The following is an 18,719-nucleotide window of genomic DNA, read 5'->3' on the forward strand; positions in this document are numbered from 1 at the left end:
GGATATTCTATGTCTCTATGATTCCTTCTTTTGTTGCTTTTTGCAGCTAGGGTTTTGCTCACTTTTGGTTATGATACAGTTCAAGCATCTGTGCTGTTTGTGATTGTCCTTGAATTTATGGACTGGTTATTATTGCCACTGTTGGTGTTGCAGAACCATCTCATAGCTCAGTATAAAATCTGGATTAGGTGATGCGCAGTGAAAAGATCCTCTTTGCCTTACATAGCCATCTGAGTGGACAGAATGATAGGAGGAAATGGAGACTTGAGAATGAAATGACTTGCCTAAGGTCCCAGAGCAACACAGCAGCAGAACTAGCAAAGAATCATAGAATCATTAAGGTTGGAAGAGACTACTACGATCATCTAGTACAACCATCAACCCATCACTACCATGTTCACTAACCGTGCCCCTCAATGCCGCATCTCCACGTTTCTTGAACACCTTCAGGGAGGGAACTCCACCTTCTCCCTGGGCAGCCTGTTACATTACCACTTCTCCAGAGAAGTAATTTTTTCCTAATATCCAGCCAGAACCTCCCTTGGCATTTCTTAATGCCATTCTCTCTCATCCTATTCCTATTACCTGGGAGAAGATACCAACTCCCACCTCACTACAACCTCCTTTCAGGGAGTTGTATACAGTGATAAGTTCTCCCCTGAGCCTCCTTTTCTCCAAACTAAACAATTCCAGTTCTCTCAGCCTCTCCTCATAAGCCTTGTGTTCCAGATCTTTCACATCTTCATTACCTTTCTTTGGACATGCTCCAGAGCCTGAAAGGAGACAACCTCTCTCTGTTTTGTTTTGGCTTCTTCAATATCCATTGATGAACAGCTCTGAAGGGAACAGGGATGACAATTATAGTTTCTAGCACTGGTATAAGAACCCCTTTCACTCTCACCAGGAAGGGCATCCTGGTCTCTTCTGTTTCCTTTTCCTTTCCTGCCTGCCCTATTCCACATGCACCTACACAATTAATTCAGAGATGCTTTCTCACTAATACAGCTGAATTAACGTCACCTGCTTTCCCCTTTATCATTTTGATAAGCTCTATCTGTCCCAGCAGGAGGGAGGGAAGAGTTTTAGAGTGCAATGACAGACTGCTGGATCCATCTGAGAAAGAAAAGCAGAAAAAGGCAACACACGCACCACAGAAAAATGACAAGAGAACAGTTAAGATCAGTCACTGTGTTGGGTACCACAGACAAGCTGGGTAATAGATTACTGACTGATGCTCTGTCTTTGCATGAGACCATTAATTATGACTATTTCCTGGCTTGAATTATTTTTGTAGTCTGCAGTAGGCAGGCAGTATTTGTAAGGGAAAGTATTCAAGTTTCACATATGTCAGGCAGAGAGAACAGAGAGAGTTGGGAACAGGCAGCAGACGGTGAGCTTCAAAGGAACAGACAAATAAAAGCCCCCTAGAGCAAAGAATACCTCAGAGACAAAATGGGAAGCCTACAGCCTGCGATACTATTCAGGAAGATTTTATTAGTAGACTGTAAAAATCCAACCAAGAGAATTGAGCTGTGTTGTTTTAAAGAGTTATGGTGGAGAGTTTCAGACTACACCAGGAAATTCTAAACCCCTGCTGAACCTATGTGTTTGCCATACAAGCCTAGAGTCATTAAGGTTGGAAAAGACTGCTAAGATCATCTAGTCCAACCATCAATCCATCCTCATCATGCCTACTAAACCATGTCCCATGTTGCAGCCACAACTGTATTAGTTTTATAAGGCAAGAACCACATCTGTTCATTTTGGATAAGCGATCTCATAGATTGAAAGTGTGATGCTTGCAATCCCTTTCCATATTGTGCTGCCCCCATAGCCAGGCTTGGCTACCAGGTCTGAATGGTTCAAAATCATGGAGTACCTCCTGTTTTGGTTACCCACACACCACGTATCATTATTGGCATGAGCTGTCATATCTTCATCAACAGAGCCAAAGACTGAGGAACCAGTCATGTATACCTATTGCAAGAACATGAAGTCATGAGATCTGTAAGAACTCAAGGCATCATTACACGTATTATAGAAATACTTGGAAGCTATATATATTTAAAAGAATATATAGATTGGATGTGCTTTCATATATATCTAAGTATATATTTACATACAGAAACTCACCAATAGATGAAAGCAGGAGAATAAGTGAGAGGAGCTTGCTTGTACAGGAAATGATTTTTAGGAATGGGATTTCTTTCATCCAGGTTTTAATTGATGAAAACCTGATCACCTAATGCTCAGACTGGTTATTTGGAAAAATTTCTTCTCAGAAAGAGTGGTGAGGCATTTGAACAAGTTGTCTAGGTTGTTGGTGGAGTTACCATCCCTGGAGGTGTTCAAGAAAAGTGGAGATGTGGCACTGAAGAACATGGTTTAGTGAGCATAATGGGGATGGGTTGACAGCTGGACTAGGGGATCTTAGTGGTCTTTTCCAGCACTAATGATTTTATGATTCTATGATTCTATGAAAAGTCACTGAATCTTTAGGCAGCACCATAGAAGAAAATGTCCTTTGGAGATGACTTTTCCTTCTCTGTAGCTCAGGGAGGAAACATAGATGATTACTTTTGTATTAGGTGGTTCAATTCTCCAAGATCTGAAAACACCTCAATAGTGCAATTTTAAGTAATTTCAAGTACTCCTAAGTAACTTCTTTACAGTTATGTTGTTTCATCTACTGTAGCCAGTTCCCCCATACTTCTACTATATCTCAGCTTAGTCTTGGGTTGTTATAGTAATCATAGAATCATAGAATCATTGAGGTTGGAAAAGACCACTAAGATCATCAAGTCCAAACATCAACCCATTCCCACCATGCCTACTAAACCTGTCTGACACCTATAACAATGTAATCACCTCTTCTATAGAGATCTGAAGAAGTGCAGCCTTGAGCCAAGGCTTGTTTCACGCACTGTGAATCTTTTTATTGCTGTGTGTATGGCCCTGGAATTCACTGGAGCAGAGGATGAATGCGTAGAGAACTTATTTTCCTTAGCTCCTGTGTAGATCAGGGCTGAGAGAAGTAGGGAAGAGCAGGAATACCATGGACTCCATCTGAATGCAAGTAGCTCAGCTACTGAGCCATACATCTATTGCATGAAGAAGAAAGGCAGAGAGCAGTCCAGTATCTCTCTTCATTGTTCTCACTCTACATCTTGACTCAGAGACTCCATCACATGACAGCAGCATCAAAGTGGGAAACACCACTTAAGTGCAAGTGAGTGAAAAGAGCTCCAGGTTTGTTTGCTTGTTTGAACAGAATACTCTATGGGTATTTTCCCTTTTAAAATTCTGGTTCTATTTTTTATTCCTCTCATCACTTAGTACCTGAGAGCCTAATTTCTAAAGAAGTTAATGGTAAGGGAGTGCTCATCCTGCAGATGCCAAGGAAGCAGTCTCCTTAGCAACAGCAGCCATGGAAGCAATCAGATCTAATTAGTTCCTCAACTCATTCATGTCCATTGCATTCCCTGCAGTGTCCTGCCTGATGGATGAGTTGGCCTTTATATTATTTTAAGTGGCCTGAGGTACAGATAATTCCCTTGTGAACATTTGATCTCACCCCTATCAGACGTCTGCCCTCTTCATTGTTCAATGAAAATCCAGCTTTGGTGTTCAGAAAAACAGTCAAAGCAAAGATACAGAAAGAAAAATCATTCTTGAATTGTGCAGAGAGCAGATGCAGCTGGAAGCTGTGGAAGTTTCTTCAGCGGTGGTCCTCTGCAGTGATATAACACTCACAGTGAAATTCAACATTAAAGAGGTAGAAACTTACTCTCTGAGGTCCATTTTTATCTCTAAAAGGACATTAGCTATTGCAAAAAAATAATTTGCTTGCAAGTTGTGGTCATGTACTATCCAAAGCTAGAGCTGATGCTTCCAGATGTTTCGGCAGTAAGCTGCAGATCTGTGAGAGCTGAAGGAATGATGTCTCCACCACTAAAAAAGCTTTTATAATGATGTAAAACACGACCCGTGAGTTCCACACACACAAGCAGATTATGTTCTCCTAAAGCAAGTGGGCAACGTGATCCTGTAATTCTTTATGGCTGTGAGACCCCCCAGTGAGTGAAGCAGAGGTTCCCAGGCTCTAAAGTTAGTAACGGAAAACATCTGGCACTCATTCCTCTTGCAGAAGACAGCATAGCAAATAAGTAGGTACCCACCTTTCTTCTCACCGCATGGGATGAGCTACAGGAAAGCCATTGCCGGTTTGAGCAGGAGATGGGTCATGACTCATTGTGTGGTCCCTGTGTTTCCAGGCCCAGGGAGCAGCAAGATTCATACTCAGAGTCATTCTTGACATTTCCTACTGAAACCCTTATTAACTCCCTACTGAAATCCTTATTAAACCACTACTCCAGGACTTGACAGCTCCTGCTTGACTTTTAATATGTTTAGGCAGAGACTCACTGAGTCTGTGAGGGGCCAGAGCCAAGGTTCCTAGGAGACAGTCCCCTTTGCCTTCACTGAATGACTGTCATAGCCATGTCATGCTGCTTTTTATATATAGCAAGTTTGTTACATCTGATGCTTGGACCATTGCTGTATCTATTTCATGGCCCCTTTGCACTCCACTGTCCCTTCCCACATATTTACTGTTGTACAGTACAGAGCTGTATAATTAGAAGCTATATCTCTAACCTTTCAAATCCATGCATGGCCAAGCTCCATTTCAGATCCCAGATTCCACAAGGGCAGACACAGACCTTTTTCTAGTTATGAATACATCCATTCACCTCCTTAGATCCAGTCAGGAGGATGAATAGCTCACCATTTTTTCTCCTTCTTTAACCCAAAAACAAGCAATACAGCAACAAAAGAGAAAGGGAAAGCACACACCTATTGAGCAGCATCCTGTCTGCTTGTGTCTCCATTCATAAATCATAGAATCATAGAATCAAAGTATCATTAAGGTTGGAAAAGGCCACTAAGATCATTTAGTCCAACTGTCAGCCCATCCCCACTATGCTCACTAACCATGGTCTACCCATTTCTTGAACAACTCCAGGGATGGTTACTCCACCAACAACCTGGGCTGCCTATTCCAATGCATTACTACTCTTTCAGAGAAGAAACGTTTCCTAATATCCAACCTGAACCTCTCCCGGTGCATCTTGAGGCCATTACTTCTCATCCTATCACTGCTACCTGGGAGAAAAAGCCGACCTCCACCTTGCTGCAGCCTCCTTTCAGAGAGTCGTAGAGAATGAAATCCATCCTGGAAGGCTGCAAATCTGCATTATATCCTGACATCCTATATAGATGGAAACTCATTAGATTGATTTTCCACCTGCATCAAAAATTTAGTCATTGATAACATGGTAGTAAACAAGTAAAACTAGTTAAAGGTTATAGTTCCTTGAGAGATGTTAGAGGGTAGAGGAAAAGTGAAACAGGACCAAGGAAACTAAATCATTTTTTGTCTTTTTTAGCATTATTCATACCTTAAGCAAATGTAAACTGTCGGGATGGGAATCTATGCAGAATGCTTCTCTGTAGTCACCGTCACCTCTGTCTCGTTTCCATAGAGATTTAGGTCCCTGCATTCAGCAGCAAAAATCCTGATTGACACCTTCTACCTACTGAGATGTAGAGCCTCAGCAGCATAGAAACAAGTTCTGAATGCTTATGAATGCCTTGTGACAGAGGACTGAGTTTTTCAGGATTCCCTTATTTTATTTATATATATTTTTAGTGTTGTTATTATTATTTTATTATTAAGTTTCTTCCATGCCATGGAAAAGGCACTGGCTTGATAGTTCCAGAGTCTGTGGCTGCATCTTTATTTCAGCAACCAGCTAAAACCACAGGGAAATGGTTATTTTGCACTCTGAATAGTAGAAAAAAGAAAGGTTGAGTAGGAGGAAAAAAAAAAAACAAAGGTGCTTGATTGCTTCTGGTGATCAGAATTGCAAAGGAATACAAGTTCATGAGTTGTGGGTAGTCTTGGAAGGGTTTTCCACAAAAGCGGGAAAATGTGATTTCCCAAAGACACGACAGTGTACAAGGGGCCAGGCAAGGTGATGTTATTCTCTACCCTGAATGCACTGCAGGGTTTAGGATTAATTGGTGCCGTTGCGTGAAGCTGTTTTTCTCTCGGTTGGCAAACGAGCCTAGCTCTGGTCTCATTGCCCCAGTGTGGTGCTGGTTTTGGACATTCAACACTTTGTCTCTGAAAAGACATCATTGGGTGACATGTATGTGTAAAATGGGGAATTCTTTCTTTAAACAAGGCAGACTCTTCCTGTTTGTTTTTGTTGCTTCCAAGCCCTGTTTCACACTGCATGTTTACAACGAAAACAATTCTACTCTTGTGCAAGAAGTGTTGCCAAACAGCGATTTCTGCTGATATAGGTAACAATTATCCCAGTTTTCCAGCTGTTTCCAGGTGAAACAGCTTTGCCAATGTGTTTCTGTTCTGCAGAGATTTTTCATGGTCTCCTCTGGGTCATCTAGCTTGGCCCAGTGGCTGCTGAAAGGCTCCCTTTAACTAGTTTGATTTAAAGTAAAAGCAACAAAAAGTAGTGAAAATTGCCAGGAAAAAATAAAGTGGATTTTCATGTTCTTGATAGATGATGTGTGACATATTCTACAAAATGACATTTACCAGCTGTTCAAATCTGATACCCCGTATAAAAAGCCTACAGTAAAATTATTTCACTGGATTTTTAAGAACATTGTCTGCTGTTCCAGGTGCCTGAATTGTACATACATCATTGCATCAGTCTGTGTGTGCCTGCTGGTCAAAGGTTGATTCTGTATGGAATTTGTAATATCTATGATGCCCCAGATGCTCTGGGCAAAGCAGAACCTGAGAAGATTTTTGTGCTCTTGTCATAGAGAGGCAACCATGAGTCTGCCCATTGGTGGGAAAGTGAGAGAGAAGGTAACAGTGTGGTCCAATGTGATGTGAACAAACCTCATAAAGGTCAAGAGATGTTAATTTAGTGAAGCTTCATTCACTTTCAGGCCAGCCTGTCTGATCAAGGCAAAGGGAAGTGAGCTGCAATGCATAAAGATCAGCTTAATTCTGAACAAGATTTGAAGCTACAGGGCTTAAAGTCTTCCAAGTAGTTTCCTACACAGTGCCTTTACTGAGTTCGGTTTTTATTTTCTGCAAGTGTCTGTGTAGAGGAGATCTCAGAGTTAAGGGCATTTGGAACATGATAAATTAGGGTCTAGTTTCTACTTGATTCCAAGGAGTTTTAGGTTCCTTAAATGGCCATGAGAAACAAGTGATAGTGATTGCAGAGAAAACTATTACCTGATCAGTGAAAGTACAAAATGCTAATGAAAAATCCTACACTGTCGTCTGTTTCTAACACTGGTAAATAATTAATCACCATGCCTCTGTTTCTCCACGTATAAATGAGAATGATATCTGTGATGGCGATATAGGCTGACGTATGCAATATGAGTGATATCTCAATGGGGACTCTAAGGTGTCTGTAATCATTATTTAATTTCTCTTAGACATTTTGTAAATCACTCTCTCCACTTTAGTACAACTACCTTCCAAGGAAAAATAGGAGGACACCATATCCCAGGTATCCCAGGTGTCTTCACTGGGACTCTTTGCACAGCATGCTATTGAAAGTCTGGACAGCGTGTTTTGGGATGTGGCACTGACTGGAAGTGAGCCAGTTTTTCTCATTAGGTCTAGGGGCTATCAGGGACCTGAGAGGTCTGTGGAGCTATGGGGATTAGGGCAGAAAGTTGACTGCTTTAGGCTGTAGAAGTCCAGGAGACAATTAGCTTGGTGAACAGGGAGGGAATAACCCCAGGATTTCCTCTTTCTGGTACATAAAATCCCTACCACTCTCATCAGAGGAGTGCTAAAGGAACCCTTACGCCATCTAGAAAGTCTGCTTTCAGATTACCCTGATGGCTAGTGAAAGAACCCGGTGGGAGTGCTAGAGTGACAGCATTAGTAGCCAACAGAAGAGCAAGTGCTGTCATCTACCTGGACTTCTGCAAGGTCTTTGATATTGTCCCACATCACATCCTTATCTCTAAGTTGGAGAGAGAGGGATTTGAAGAGCGGATTAGTCAATGGATAAAGAATTGTTTGGAAGGTCACAGTTAGAGGATTGTGGACAATGGCTCTATGTCCAAGCTGATGGTGGTCAAAAGTGGTGTCCTCCAGGGGCCAATCTTGGGACCAGTGTTGTTCAGCATCTTTATCAGTGACCTAGATTGTGGGATTGAGTGCACCCTCAGCAAGTTTGCTGATGACACTAAGCTGAGTGATGCAATTAACACAACAGAAGGAAGGAATACTATTCAAATGGACCTGGGCAGGCTGGAAAATTGGGCCCACATGAACATAAGGAAGTTGAAGAAGGCCAACTGCAAGGTGTTACACTTGGGTCGGGGAAATCCCAGATATATGTACAGACTGGGAGAATAAATTATTAAGAGCAGCCATGTAGAGAAGGACTTGGGGGTTCTGGTGGACAAAAAGCTGGACATGAGCCAGCAGTGTGCTCTTGGAGCCTGGAAGGCCAACAGTATCCTAAGCTTCATCAGAAGAGGGGTGGCAGCAGGCAGAGGGAGGGGATTGTCCCCCTAAACTCTACCCTTGAGAGACCTCATCTGGAGTGCTGCATACAAGCCTGGGGCCCCTAGCTCAGGAAGGATATGGATACAAAGAAGGATCATTCATCATCTATGTTGTGGTAAGGAATTCACTTGAGGTAAGGGTTTCATGCTGCTCATAGAATCTTCAGAAAACTCTGCCTCATTGAGGTGTGCAGCATAGAAGCACACGGCAAGTATTTTTGGCAATGAGAGAAACAGTGGAGGTCTTGTAAGTTCAGCAGTCAAATAAGGAGTGCATAAAATGGAGAAAGCTGCATTCAGAGGAGAAATCTTCCAAATCAATTAATGGATGAAGCTGGAGATGAAAAAAAAAAATAGCATATGCCTCTGAGTCCTGTAACAAAACCCTTTTGGTGATGAGTATTCTAACCTTTCCCTTTTTATTTTTTTCTTTCTTTTGTTATTTTTTTTTCAGTTTGAAGTCAGTTTGTAAGTAGTGATGTTTAGGAACAAAAAGTCAAAAAGGTTTATTTTGAAAAAGATGATGCTATTCCTTTAGGGAAAAAAAAAAAGAATCAAGAGCAATCACACTTATTCCAACAAGTAAGTCTATAAGGTTCAGGTCTTAATGAGTTCTGATTTTCTATGGAATTTAGGCTTTTGTTTGTGTTCTCTGATACATCATATTGCCTGTGCCCATGTGAGAGCAATGGCATAACTGTCTTCTGTTCAGCAAATCTATATAAGAAACATACAGAATAACAGAATAGAATTACAAAGTCATTAAAGTTGGAAAAGACCACTAAGATCATCTAGTAAAACCATCAACCCATCACCACCATGCCCACAAACCCATGTCTCTCAGTGCCACAAATATAGGCATTTATTGACTTTGTGAACCTTTGCTTGTGTGTGATGTAATCGCACAGGTTGAAAGGTATTAAACTTGCAAGGGAAATGATGGAAAGAGACATTTACTCTGCTTACTCAGTTTCAGAAACATAGGCTAAAAAGTAATAAAAATGGTTGTCTCCTGAGTAATTATCACTTGCATTTATCATCCAAAACTGTTGCTGAATTGAACCCAATTTTTCACCTAGCAATCCACCTTTCTGTGTTTGATTATTAGATATTGGTTGTAGAAAGCATGTAACCTGCCTTTAATGCCTGCTTGTAGTAGCTGTGGGAATAGTTTTAAAATAATGTCCAAATGCATGATCACAGTGAGTGCCTAGAGCTTCAGAGCATCATATTGACATGGAAAGTGGAGCCATTACAGCAGATTGTGTCAATAAGAAAAATTTCACAGCCTCCCTAATTACACATTGCTTTGCTGGAAAAAAGTGGCTCTAGGGAAGCAGTTAAGCTGTGCATAAACATATGTCTGCCAGAGGAGTCAATAAATATGATTTACATGACTGACCGGTGCAATCACTTTGATCAAAAATAAAAGGAGAGAAAGGAGAAAAATGGGAGAACACATTTCATATGTGAATGCTATACTCTGAGAAAGTCCCTTTCACAACTTTCTTTTAGCTGCCTTAAAAAAAGCTCTGATGAAGAGTGAGTGAGGGAAAAAAAAGGAAAAGGGAAATGGAAAGGGAAAGGGAAAGGAAAGAAAAAAGAGAAAAAGGAAAAGGAAAAAGTAGAAAAAGGAATAAGGATAAGAAAAGAAAAAGGAATAGGAAAGGAAGAAAAAGAGAAAGAAAAAAAGAAAAAGAAAAAGGAAGGAAAAGGAAGGAAAAAGAAACAGAAAAAGAGAAAGGAAAAAAGAAGAAGAAAAATCAAATATGCATGAATCAATGACTTCTTATCAGTTCTGTGTATGTGTGACCTCACATTCATTCTCAACCAGAAGAGGAGTCTGAGTATCTCTGCATGCCCCAGAAAACACAGGATGTGGGGTGTTCCCACTTTGATTTTGGAGGGGATTTCCACTAGCTTGAGGCAGGTAATCTATTGCTGGGCTATATCTGTTCCAGGTGACTCCCTGCTGATGAATCCAGGAGCACTGATAAGGTATTTCTTCAGTAAATGAAGATGTGAGCTCAATGAATCTCTAGAGATTTTAAGCTAGAGATGTCAGAAAGAAAATAAATAACAACTATTGGATTCAAATCCATAAAGATCTGCAACAAAATTCATCTGGTACTGTCAGGCATTCCCCAGCCTCATCCACCTTTCTCACCTCCTTTGGCAGGGTACTCCCATCGCTTGCAAATTCTTCCACTGCACCTTGGCCATCAGCCCTCCTTACCACCATTAATTGTCCTTGATTTCTCCCTTCTTGCCCTTAGACATCCTCCACCAAAGCAGCCATATATCTTGTATTGTTGAAGCTGTGTGAGTTTGCCAGGTGAGGATGAAGGATAACAAGAATGATTTTTCTCTTTTATAACGGTTTTTAGTTTTAATTCCCACAGTGCACAGTGGAGTTCTGCCCCCCTCTGCTGGAAGAGATCAGCATCTCCAGCTGAACTGCTCCTGGCTTTCATTCTTGAGAGGTATGTAGCATTGATCCTTGCAGTAGATCCAGCCCTTTGGCCATGCCCATAGACCATGTGAAGTCTAACCTTCTTCTCCTGCCCAGTTTCCTCCAATGCTCTCCCAGCATGGGATGACTTTGTCTTCACTCTGTTGCTGATCTGACCCCTCAATGGCTGTTTTTCACCTCTTTTCTATTGCTAGGAGCACAAAGGTGGAGCTTAAGCTGTGGATCCAAATTACATCTTCAAAATTCCATAGAATTGTAGAACCTCTGAGTTGGAAGGGACACGTCAGGGTCATTAAGTCCAACTCACAGCTCCACATAGGACCACTCAAAATTCAAACTATGTCTGAGAGCATTGTTCAAATTCTCCTCAAACTCTAGCAGCTTGGTGATGTGACCACTCCCCTTTCTCACACTTGAGTTTGTGTTTGAATGATCTGTAAATAGCAGAAGACACGAGGGTTACCCATTGGCATCTAGGGATCTTTGGCCATCAGGCCATATCCTGCCTTTCCACCAAAGGGAATATCAGGGACATGCATTTGGCAATGTCCCATGCCATGAAGGTCTTTGGGGCCAGATCTTTGAACTTAGCCTATTGCAGAAATATGTTTAAAACTCTCTGAGCTATTTCCCATGACCTGTTCCCTTCCCTCAGTCCTGATGACTTGGAGGTATTTTACATGTAATGAAACCAGAGAATGGAGAATATCCCTGATGTAGAGGAATACATCAAGTTGCAAAGCAGTAGTCTAATAGCAGCTCCTGGATATCTGTGCTGTTGAGTGCTGGCTACTCTGACTGCTGAAGTCCTTTTAAATATCAGGTAGAGTTAATTCAGGCCTAGCAGCCTCTTTACTTTGTCCTGACTTGCCTCAGCTCATCCATGCAAATTACTTCTCAGTCGTGGGTAGATGTGATTGCCTTCTGTTTCAGTCAACTTTCTCTTTGCTGTACTCAAAAAGAGCCTGCACAATCCACAGTCCCATGTCTCCCAGCCTCCTGGGCCACGAGACCCAATATGAGAGGCTAAATAAAACAATTAAAACACCTCCTTCCCTATCCACATCTAAACTCTCTTCTCAAAAGACCTGGTACATTCAATTTCTATGTCAGTTATCTAATCTTGCTGATAAGTAAGATTTATGACTCAAATAAGCCCAGATGACTGACAAGACTACATTTTCAGAGAGCAATAAATACTCGAGTATCCCATGAACCGAGGAAGAAAGATAAGAAAACAAGGCACAAAGCATTTGAAGCAGGTATTTCAAAGTTTTATTGTATAAATCTACAAAAGGCTTTGCTACAATAGCAAATAAAGTGTAGCACTATTCTATTGACAGGTTCTAGTGGTTTGGTGTGATCTTGTAACTCCAACATAACACGTGAGGAATAAGCTGTCTGATACAGTCAGGACAAGTGATGTCGGCTTACAAAGACCTTTGGCTTCAACCCCTATAACCTGCAGTGATTCAATGTGTTTGCCTTTTGTACAAGGTTGTTTGAATTAATAATATTTCTAGTAAAAATAAAAACTCTAAGGTAGTTTTGTCAGAATCAGATGTAAAATTGCCTAAGGAACAAAAATCCAGTAGTTGAAATTCGCTAAAGTTTCACAGGCACAACACATACACACTTCTTCATTCACGTGACTTCGCCCCAGAAAAACAACCTACCAGTCCTTCCTGGAGAAGCTGGTAATATAAACCAGGGTGCTACAAGTAAAGCTCCAGTCAGCTAGGAGCAATAACTGAAATAAAATCAGCCAAGGATATTCACTTGTGCACATTCCACAAAGTCAGCTGAAAATGTATAAAGCTCAGGACCAAATCAAGTAGCACAGGTAGGCTAATTCATTGGAAAGTCTACGGATGTAGAAAATGCCTATTGAGGCAGTTAGGTCCCTTGAGAGGGACAGTGGAAATTAAGCACCTCAAAATCAAACTTCATTTTGACCAAGGGATGATGCCTATCAAGTTGACTTTTACATGTTCTCACATCTTTTTCTAGTCCTGGACATGTTTGTTGAGCAGTGTTGGAATGCACATATGAAGTTCCATTGGCTTACTTTAAACACAACAAAACAACCCAGAATTTGGTTAAGTAGATTTTTTCACTCAAAACACACACTCCCGCACTGACACGCACACATGCATACCCAGGACAGTTGGCTCTGGAAGAGAGAGGAACCAACTGGATCCTTTCAAATGAGATGTGAACCAAAACTGTCTTGCAAAAAGGCTTGGTTCAATTCACATATTGTTTTTCATGCACCTTTTGCACTCCCTGGGTCTGGATGGAAGCAGCCACACCAAAGCCAGCACAAGAACCCTGGTTCTTGCAGTAACTCTGGCCCATGCAGATCCAGGAAGTGCCTGCTGTTTCACAAGAAAGTCCCTTTTGGCAAGACAGCTGGCCCTGTTGTGCAAACTCAAGCAGTTCAGACAAGCATCTGAACCCCAGGATGCTTCTCCGAACCTCCAGAGCTGTTTGAGGTTTGAAAACTGATACCCGCATGAAATGAAGCGACCCTCAACTCAGGAAAAATGAGTCACAGCCTTGAGAGCATGGAGGGTTCGTAGCCTGTGTAGGGTCAGTCATTTGGCAAAGTTAATCAGGAAAGTTTTTTTCTAACTGATAATCCAGTGAAGATTTCTCAGTGGCCCCAGATGGCAGAGGTATGGTATCATCTCAACAGACAGTCACTACAAGTCCAGCATCCTTGCTGTCCTCAAGGCCCAGATTTGGCTCTTTTGTTCTGCCTCTTGGTTTCTCTTTCTCAACACTTTCTCCTGCACTTGGACTAGCTGGACCAGCTCAGCCCTTCCTTCATCCTGTTGGAAGTGGCTCCACCTTTCACTCAGGCTCTCAGCATCTTGAGTATGGCATTGCACTGCATGGGAGGCTCTTTGGTGCACACTTTGCCCTCTGTCTTCTAGCAGTGCTTGCTTCTCACCTGGGAAGACAGGACTCTTGGGCACAGAGGAGGAAACTCAGTAACAGCAGCAGGAAGCTCTAAAAGAAAAAAATGACACAGCTCAGGTTAGATTTCCGAAGTGGTGAGTGCAAGGGATTTCTCAGGAGATGGGTTAATATTCAGCTGTGCCCACCAGGGGCTCAAGGGCTGGAAATCCCATTAGGCATTTCAGTTTAAGCATTTTCCAGTGGTCCATTGCAAAGGAAGGCAGGACAGACACCACTCCCAGGGCATTAATCACTGGAACTGATGCTTGTGTTCCCAAATCAAGCAGCTGAAATCCCATTATCTGGTGGTGATAGACCATTGTGACTATTAGGTCTGAGGTCCCAAGACTAGCACGGATATTTGCACCTGGGCTATTCAGTATCTTGAGAAAAGGTATGAAGATGCTAAGAAAGGCCTATAAGGATAAAAGGAGAGGTAATTACCTGTGCCAGGCTTTCATTCAGACAGCGGATCTGGCACCGGGTGGCTGGGGATCCTGGCAGCAGATCCCATGTTGAATCATTGGTTTTGAAGTCTTTTCCCTTTGGCTTTCCTTCCAAGTCTCGAGCACTGTGATTTTTTTTCTCAGAGGAGGATCTGAATGAGTCACTGTAATCAAGAGAAGATAACGCTTGTAATGCATGGCCAGCTCATCCTCAGCAGTGACACCCACTCCTCCACCACCCATTCCAGGTCATTAGTGAGAACTGCTCATTTCTCTCTGCAGACACAGCCACTGCAGACTAACTCACTCTAAACAAGTGAGAAGAGAGCCCTCACTCCTTCTAACGCAGACTCACATCTAGGCAAATGTGCAGAACAGATATGCATCCACTTTGGGCTGTGCATGGACCTGTGACATGTTGTCCCAGCTGGGCACTCAAGCCCAGAACTTCATTGGGCAGATCCTTCCCACCCCCTCCCCATATTAATAGGAATGTGTAAGATACTGTTGTGTTTGGAAACTTCCTTTTCACTGTCCTTTATTTCCCTCTGGTTGTCCCTCCCTTCTTTTCTTCCAAGCTCCAGCCTGCCATCTATAGTGCTCTATGTCCCATTTATCCCAGTGTAAGGCTACCACTGGACAGGCTAACTTAGGTCTAAGGAGTGCAGACAGAACAATGTTAGAAAGTTGTCCTACCTTCAGCCTCTTGGAAGGAAGCAAGCCAAAGGTCTTCCAAGCCACTATTGCTGATGTTGCAGTGCCAGGAACATCCCAGGGACACTCCTGTTGCTGCATCCCTGCTGTATCTCCTCGCAGAGATGTTTCTTATTTGGTCTGGTGATGAATGCAGATGATGCTCAAGATGAGTCCCACCTTGAGAAGCTTCAAAGAGCCAAATTTCATCATTCTCACAGCAATTTCATCTCTAATTCCTATCATCAGGCATCAGTCAAAGCAAGGTGAAGGCTGAGCATTACTGTCTCAACATGGAAAATGTCACCAAGTCCAAACCTGTCTCCATCCATGACAAAGGGATTGTTGTAGAAGTTCTGTGTGAGCAAACAATGCTTTGTCCTCAGGTGCTCCAGGACAGAGGTGCTAGACTTTCCAAGAGTATTTTGAGTCTGTCTGTTAAAGCAGAAGTTCTTTATGATGCACAGGTTGAGCCTGTGCTGGGACACACAACTCCTCTTTTCACTTTGTTTTGCTTTTATATGGCAAAAGTTCCCGTTGTCTCCACACATCAGCATGGACATGATTTGCTGCTCTGGGGATATTTTGCTCTGGATTTAGGATGTGTTTGTTTGTTTCATTCAAAATATAAGAATTTATTTCCCATACCCCCCTCCCCATCCCCTAAAAATCTCTCTAGTGTTTTCTCTCTCCACCTTGACACTCTCTCTTCTCTGAAGGGAGACACATTCTCCTTTCAATAAATGAACTCAGAATTTAATCTGAAACTCTATTTACTGCTGAATGCACAGTGTAATGTGCAGAGAAAGGATGAAATTTGCTTCTGCACTGCAGTGACCTTGATTTGAGTGAACAGAAACTAAGATAAAGAGTAAACTGTCCTCTTGGGAGCAAAAGCACTAAAGCAGGTGTTAGGTGCAGTAGAATTAAAACCACTAAAAATTATCCAGATTCTTAAAGTTTTCACTTCATGATGTTATAGGATTTCTCCTTAAATAAACAAATTTTAAAAAATAAAAAATCCCTTACTCTTTTTGATTAAGATAGAATAGGAGATTGTCAAGTAAACAGAAGCCCAGTGGTAAACTAGAAATGGGCAAGGGTCAAAAGAAGGACGTCCTCTCAGAACAAGGATACCTCTTCAGACGAGGGAGGGGAGAAGGAGAAGAGATCCAGATGGGTAGGAACCCTCAGCCAATAGCTGCGCTCGTATGAAGTCCTTGAAAGCCGCCAGTGCCAAGCAACTGCTTCTGAATTTGGGGAATTGTCTCTAGTTTCTTGTCATGGGTCTTATAAAATAGTCCATTCCCTGCTGTGGTGCAAGTAGCATCTCCAGCACCACTGGATTGTGTGGCTCAAGTGAGGTGGGCAACCACATCCTAAGGTGCCTCTCCCCCTTCACCACCCTCCCCCCACAAGCAAAGTTAATTCCTTTGCTATGGGCTGTTGGACTGAGCACACCTCATGTCATGTCTCAGCTGGAACCTCTCTTTGAGCAGAAGCTTCCTAAATATGCCCCTTTCTCCCTTTCATGTAACCCAGATTGCCGTCTCCATCCAGCTAGCTCATATGACAGTAGCTGGTGGGCTAGGGGGCTCGGGTTGTGTCCCATTGCTTGGCACAGGACTGGCAGTGGTGGAGGGAGGCACGCTCTCTACAGAGTCCCCTGACTGAATCTCAGGGGTCCTCTGAGGGCTGGGCTCTTCCGAGTGGTCCATATTGCCTTGAACTTCCTTCCCTCTCTGAATCAGCTGCTCTAAGGTTTTGGGCAAGGGATAGCTCAAGAAGCGCTTCAGTTTGGGCTGGAGGGTTCCTACCACATACTGAATAATCTCTTCCTCATCTGCATCAACATAGAGGGTCTGATACAGGTCTCTCTTGCGCCAGAGAAACTGGTCCAGGGGCTCTCCCTCTTTCTGGGGTAGATCCAGCTCTCTTTTGATAGCATCCCTTGTCAGAGTCCCCTCACTGTACTGCAGGAACTCTTTCTTGAACTCAACCCAGTTCTTGACAGAGTCCTGCTTGTACTCCCACCACTTTTTAGCTGGACCGTTCATATGGTTTTGGATCTGAGACAGCCAGTACTCCTCTGTTCCACCCACCTGCTTCAAGTACTCCTCCAAGTGGCTCAGAAACTCATGGGGATCCTCAAAGATCTGAGTCTCCACTGGGGATGCTGGAGCATCCTCTGACACAGAGACCCACTGGTAGGAATCATGGGGGATGCTGGGCACCTCCCCAGGTGCAGGGGTCAGTGCATACATTTGGCTCATATCAAGGGCATAATCATATATTTCACCCTCACTTGGCCTTATCTCTGGGCCTCCGACCCCAACCGACACGGTCTGCTTGCCATGCTCCCCAGGGCAATATTTGCCTCCCATGGACTCCAGACGGTCCGCCCACTTCTCCAGACGAAAAAAGACCTCCTTCCAAACATTCATCTCTCTCTTAACCCATCTCTCCAGATGGGCAATGGTTTCCTGACATCTGGCCAGGCAGGCCTTGATGGACTTCTTCCATCTCTGATTATCAGTTGGCACATGGTCCTCTAAGTTATTCTCTAACTTCCCCACTGATTTCTGCAAACCTTTCAGCTCACGCTCCACCTGCTTGGACACTTCAGACAGGAGGTGCCGGTGGGTCCTCCTGACATGCTCCAACATTTCTGCCCTGCATTTCCCTATCTGTAGGATCACATTGGGCTTGTTGGCCACTCCACGGTGCCCCTGGTAGGAGTGGATGCCCGCATTAGTGACATTGTCCAGCTGCATGGCTCCTACTGTATGAGTACAGAAGACGGACAGAACTGGGTTTAAGCCCTGGCCCTAGAGCCTGCTCCTAAAAACCTCAACACAGCACTTCCCAAACAACACACAGAGACTTCTAAACCCCCCTCAAAGCACTTTGAGACACAAACACAACCAAATCAGATATCACCACAGAGCGAGCTGTTCAGTCCCCGTGGATCCCGGAGAGAGTTGGAGGCAAATTTCTCCTCCTGGAAATGCCGGTCTCACGTGCTCAGGGTGTCCCGAGAGAGGCAGGATCCTTCAGGAGCACAAGAAGAGGAGTTGGCTAAGGCTTCGGACCCCAGACGCGTGCCCGCTACCTGCTCGTCTGCAGCTGAGAATCTTGAACAATGCAGAGTCCCCGCTTGTTGAAATACAGAGCGATGCTCACAGAAGCTGGAAGCTGTTAGTGCTGCAAAAAAAAAAAAAAAAAAAATCCTGATGATTTCTTCTCCGGTAAAGTTGTCGAGACAAAATTGCTTTTGGTAGAGATGCAAAGAGCCGCTTCTCTTCCCTGTCTGAACTGCCACTAGTCCAGGCACTTCCATCTACTTATACCCCACACAGCTCAACATGTGGGTGTTGCCCTGCCTCCTCTCGCACTCTCAGCACAGCATTCATTGGAGGAAAAGCGAGGCCGGTGTCTGTGGCAACCCAGATCTTGGCAGCCTCCCCTTGCTTCCCACCCCCTCGCCTACGCCCCCAGACTCGACGCGAGAAGCTCTTGAAAGGTGCTGGAGACAGTTGGATAGATGGATGAGTAATCGCACCTTC

The 18,719-nt window shown here is 43.3% G+C and overlaps 1 protein-coding gene across 1 annotated transcript; it reads right to left on the reverse strand.

Moving 5' to 3' along the window:
- ARC (activity regulated cytoskeleton associated protein) lies at positions 12,316-18,461 on the reverse strand. Its single transcript, XM_021388739.1, has 3 exons — positions 15,157-18,461; positions 14,459-14,624; positions 12,316-14,065 (listed from the first exon to the last, which is right to left on the reverse strand). The coding sequence occupies exon 1, from the start codon at positions 17,925-17,927 to the stop codon at positions 16,719-16,721; it is 1,209 nt and encodes a 402-aa protein (XP_021244414.1). The 5' UTR covers positions 17,928-18,461; the 3' UTR covers positions 12,316-14,065; positions 14,459-14,624; positions 15,157-16,718.

The sequence above is a fragment of the Numida meleagris genome, chromosome 2, assembly GCF_002078875.1.
Source record: "Numida meleagris isolate 19003 breed g44 Domestic line chromosome 2, NumMel1.0, whole genome shotgun sequence".
NCBI lineage: Eukaryota > Metazoa > Chordata > Aves > Galliformes > Numididae > Numida > Numida meleagris.

Bases quoted from the DNA above. Each gene is read 5' to 3' on its own strand.
- ARC (XM_021388739.1), bottom strand. From the start codon at position 17,927: ATGCAGCTGGACAATGTCACTAATGCGGGCATCCACTCCTACCAGGGG.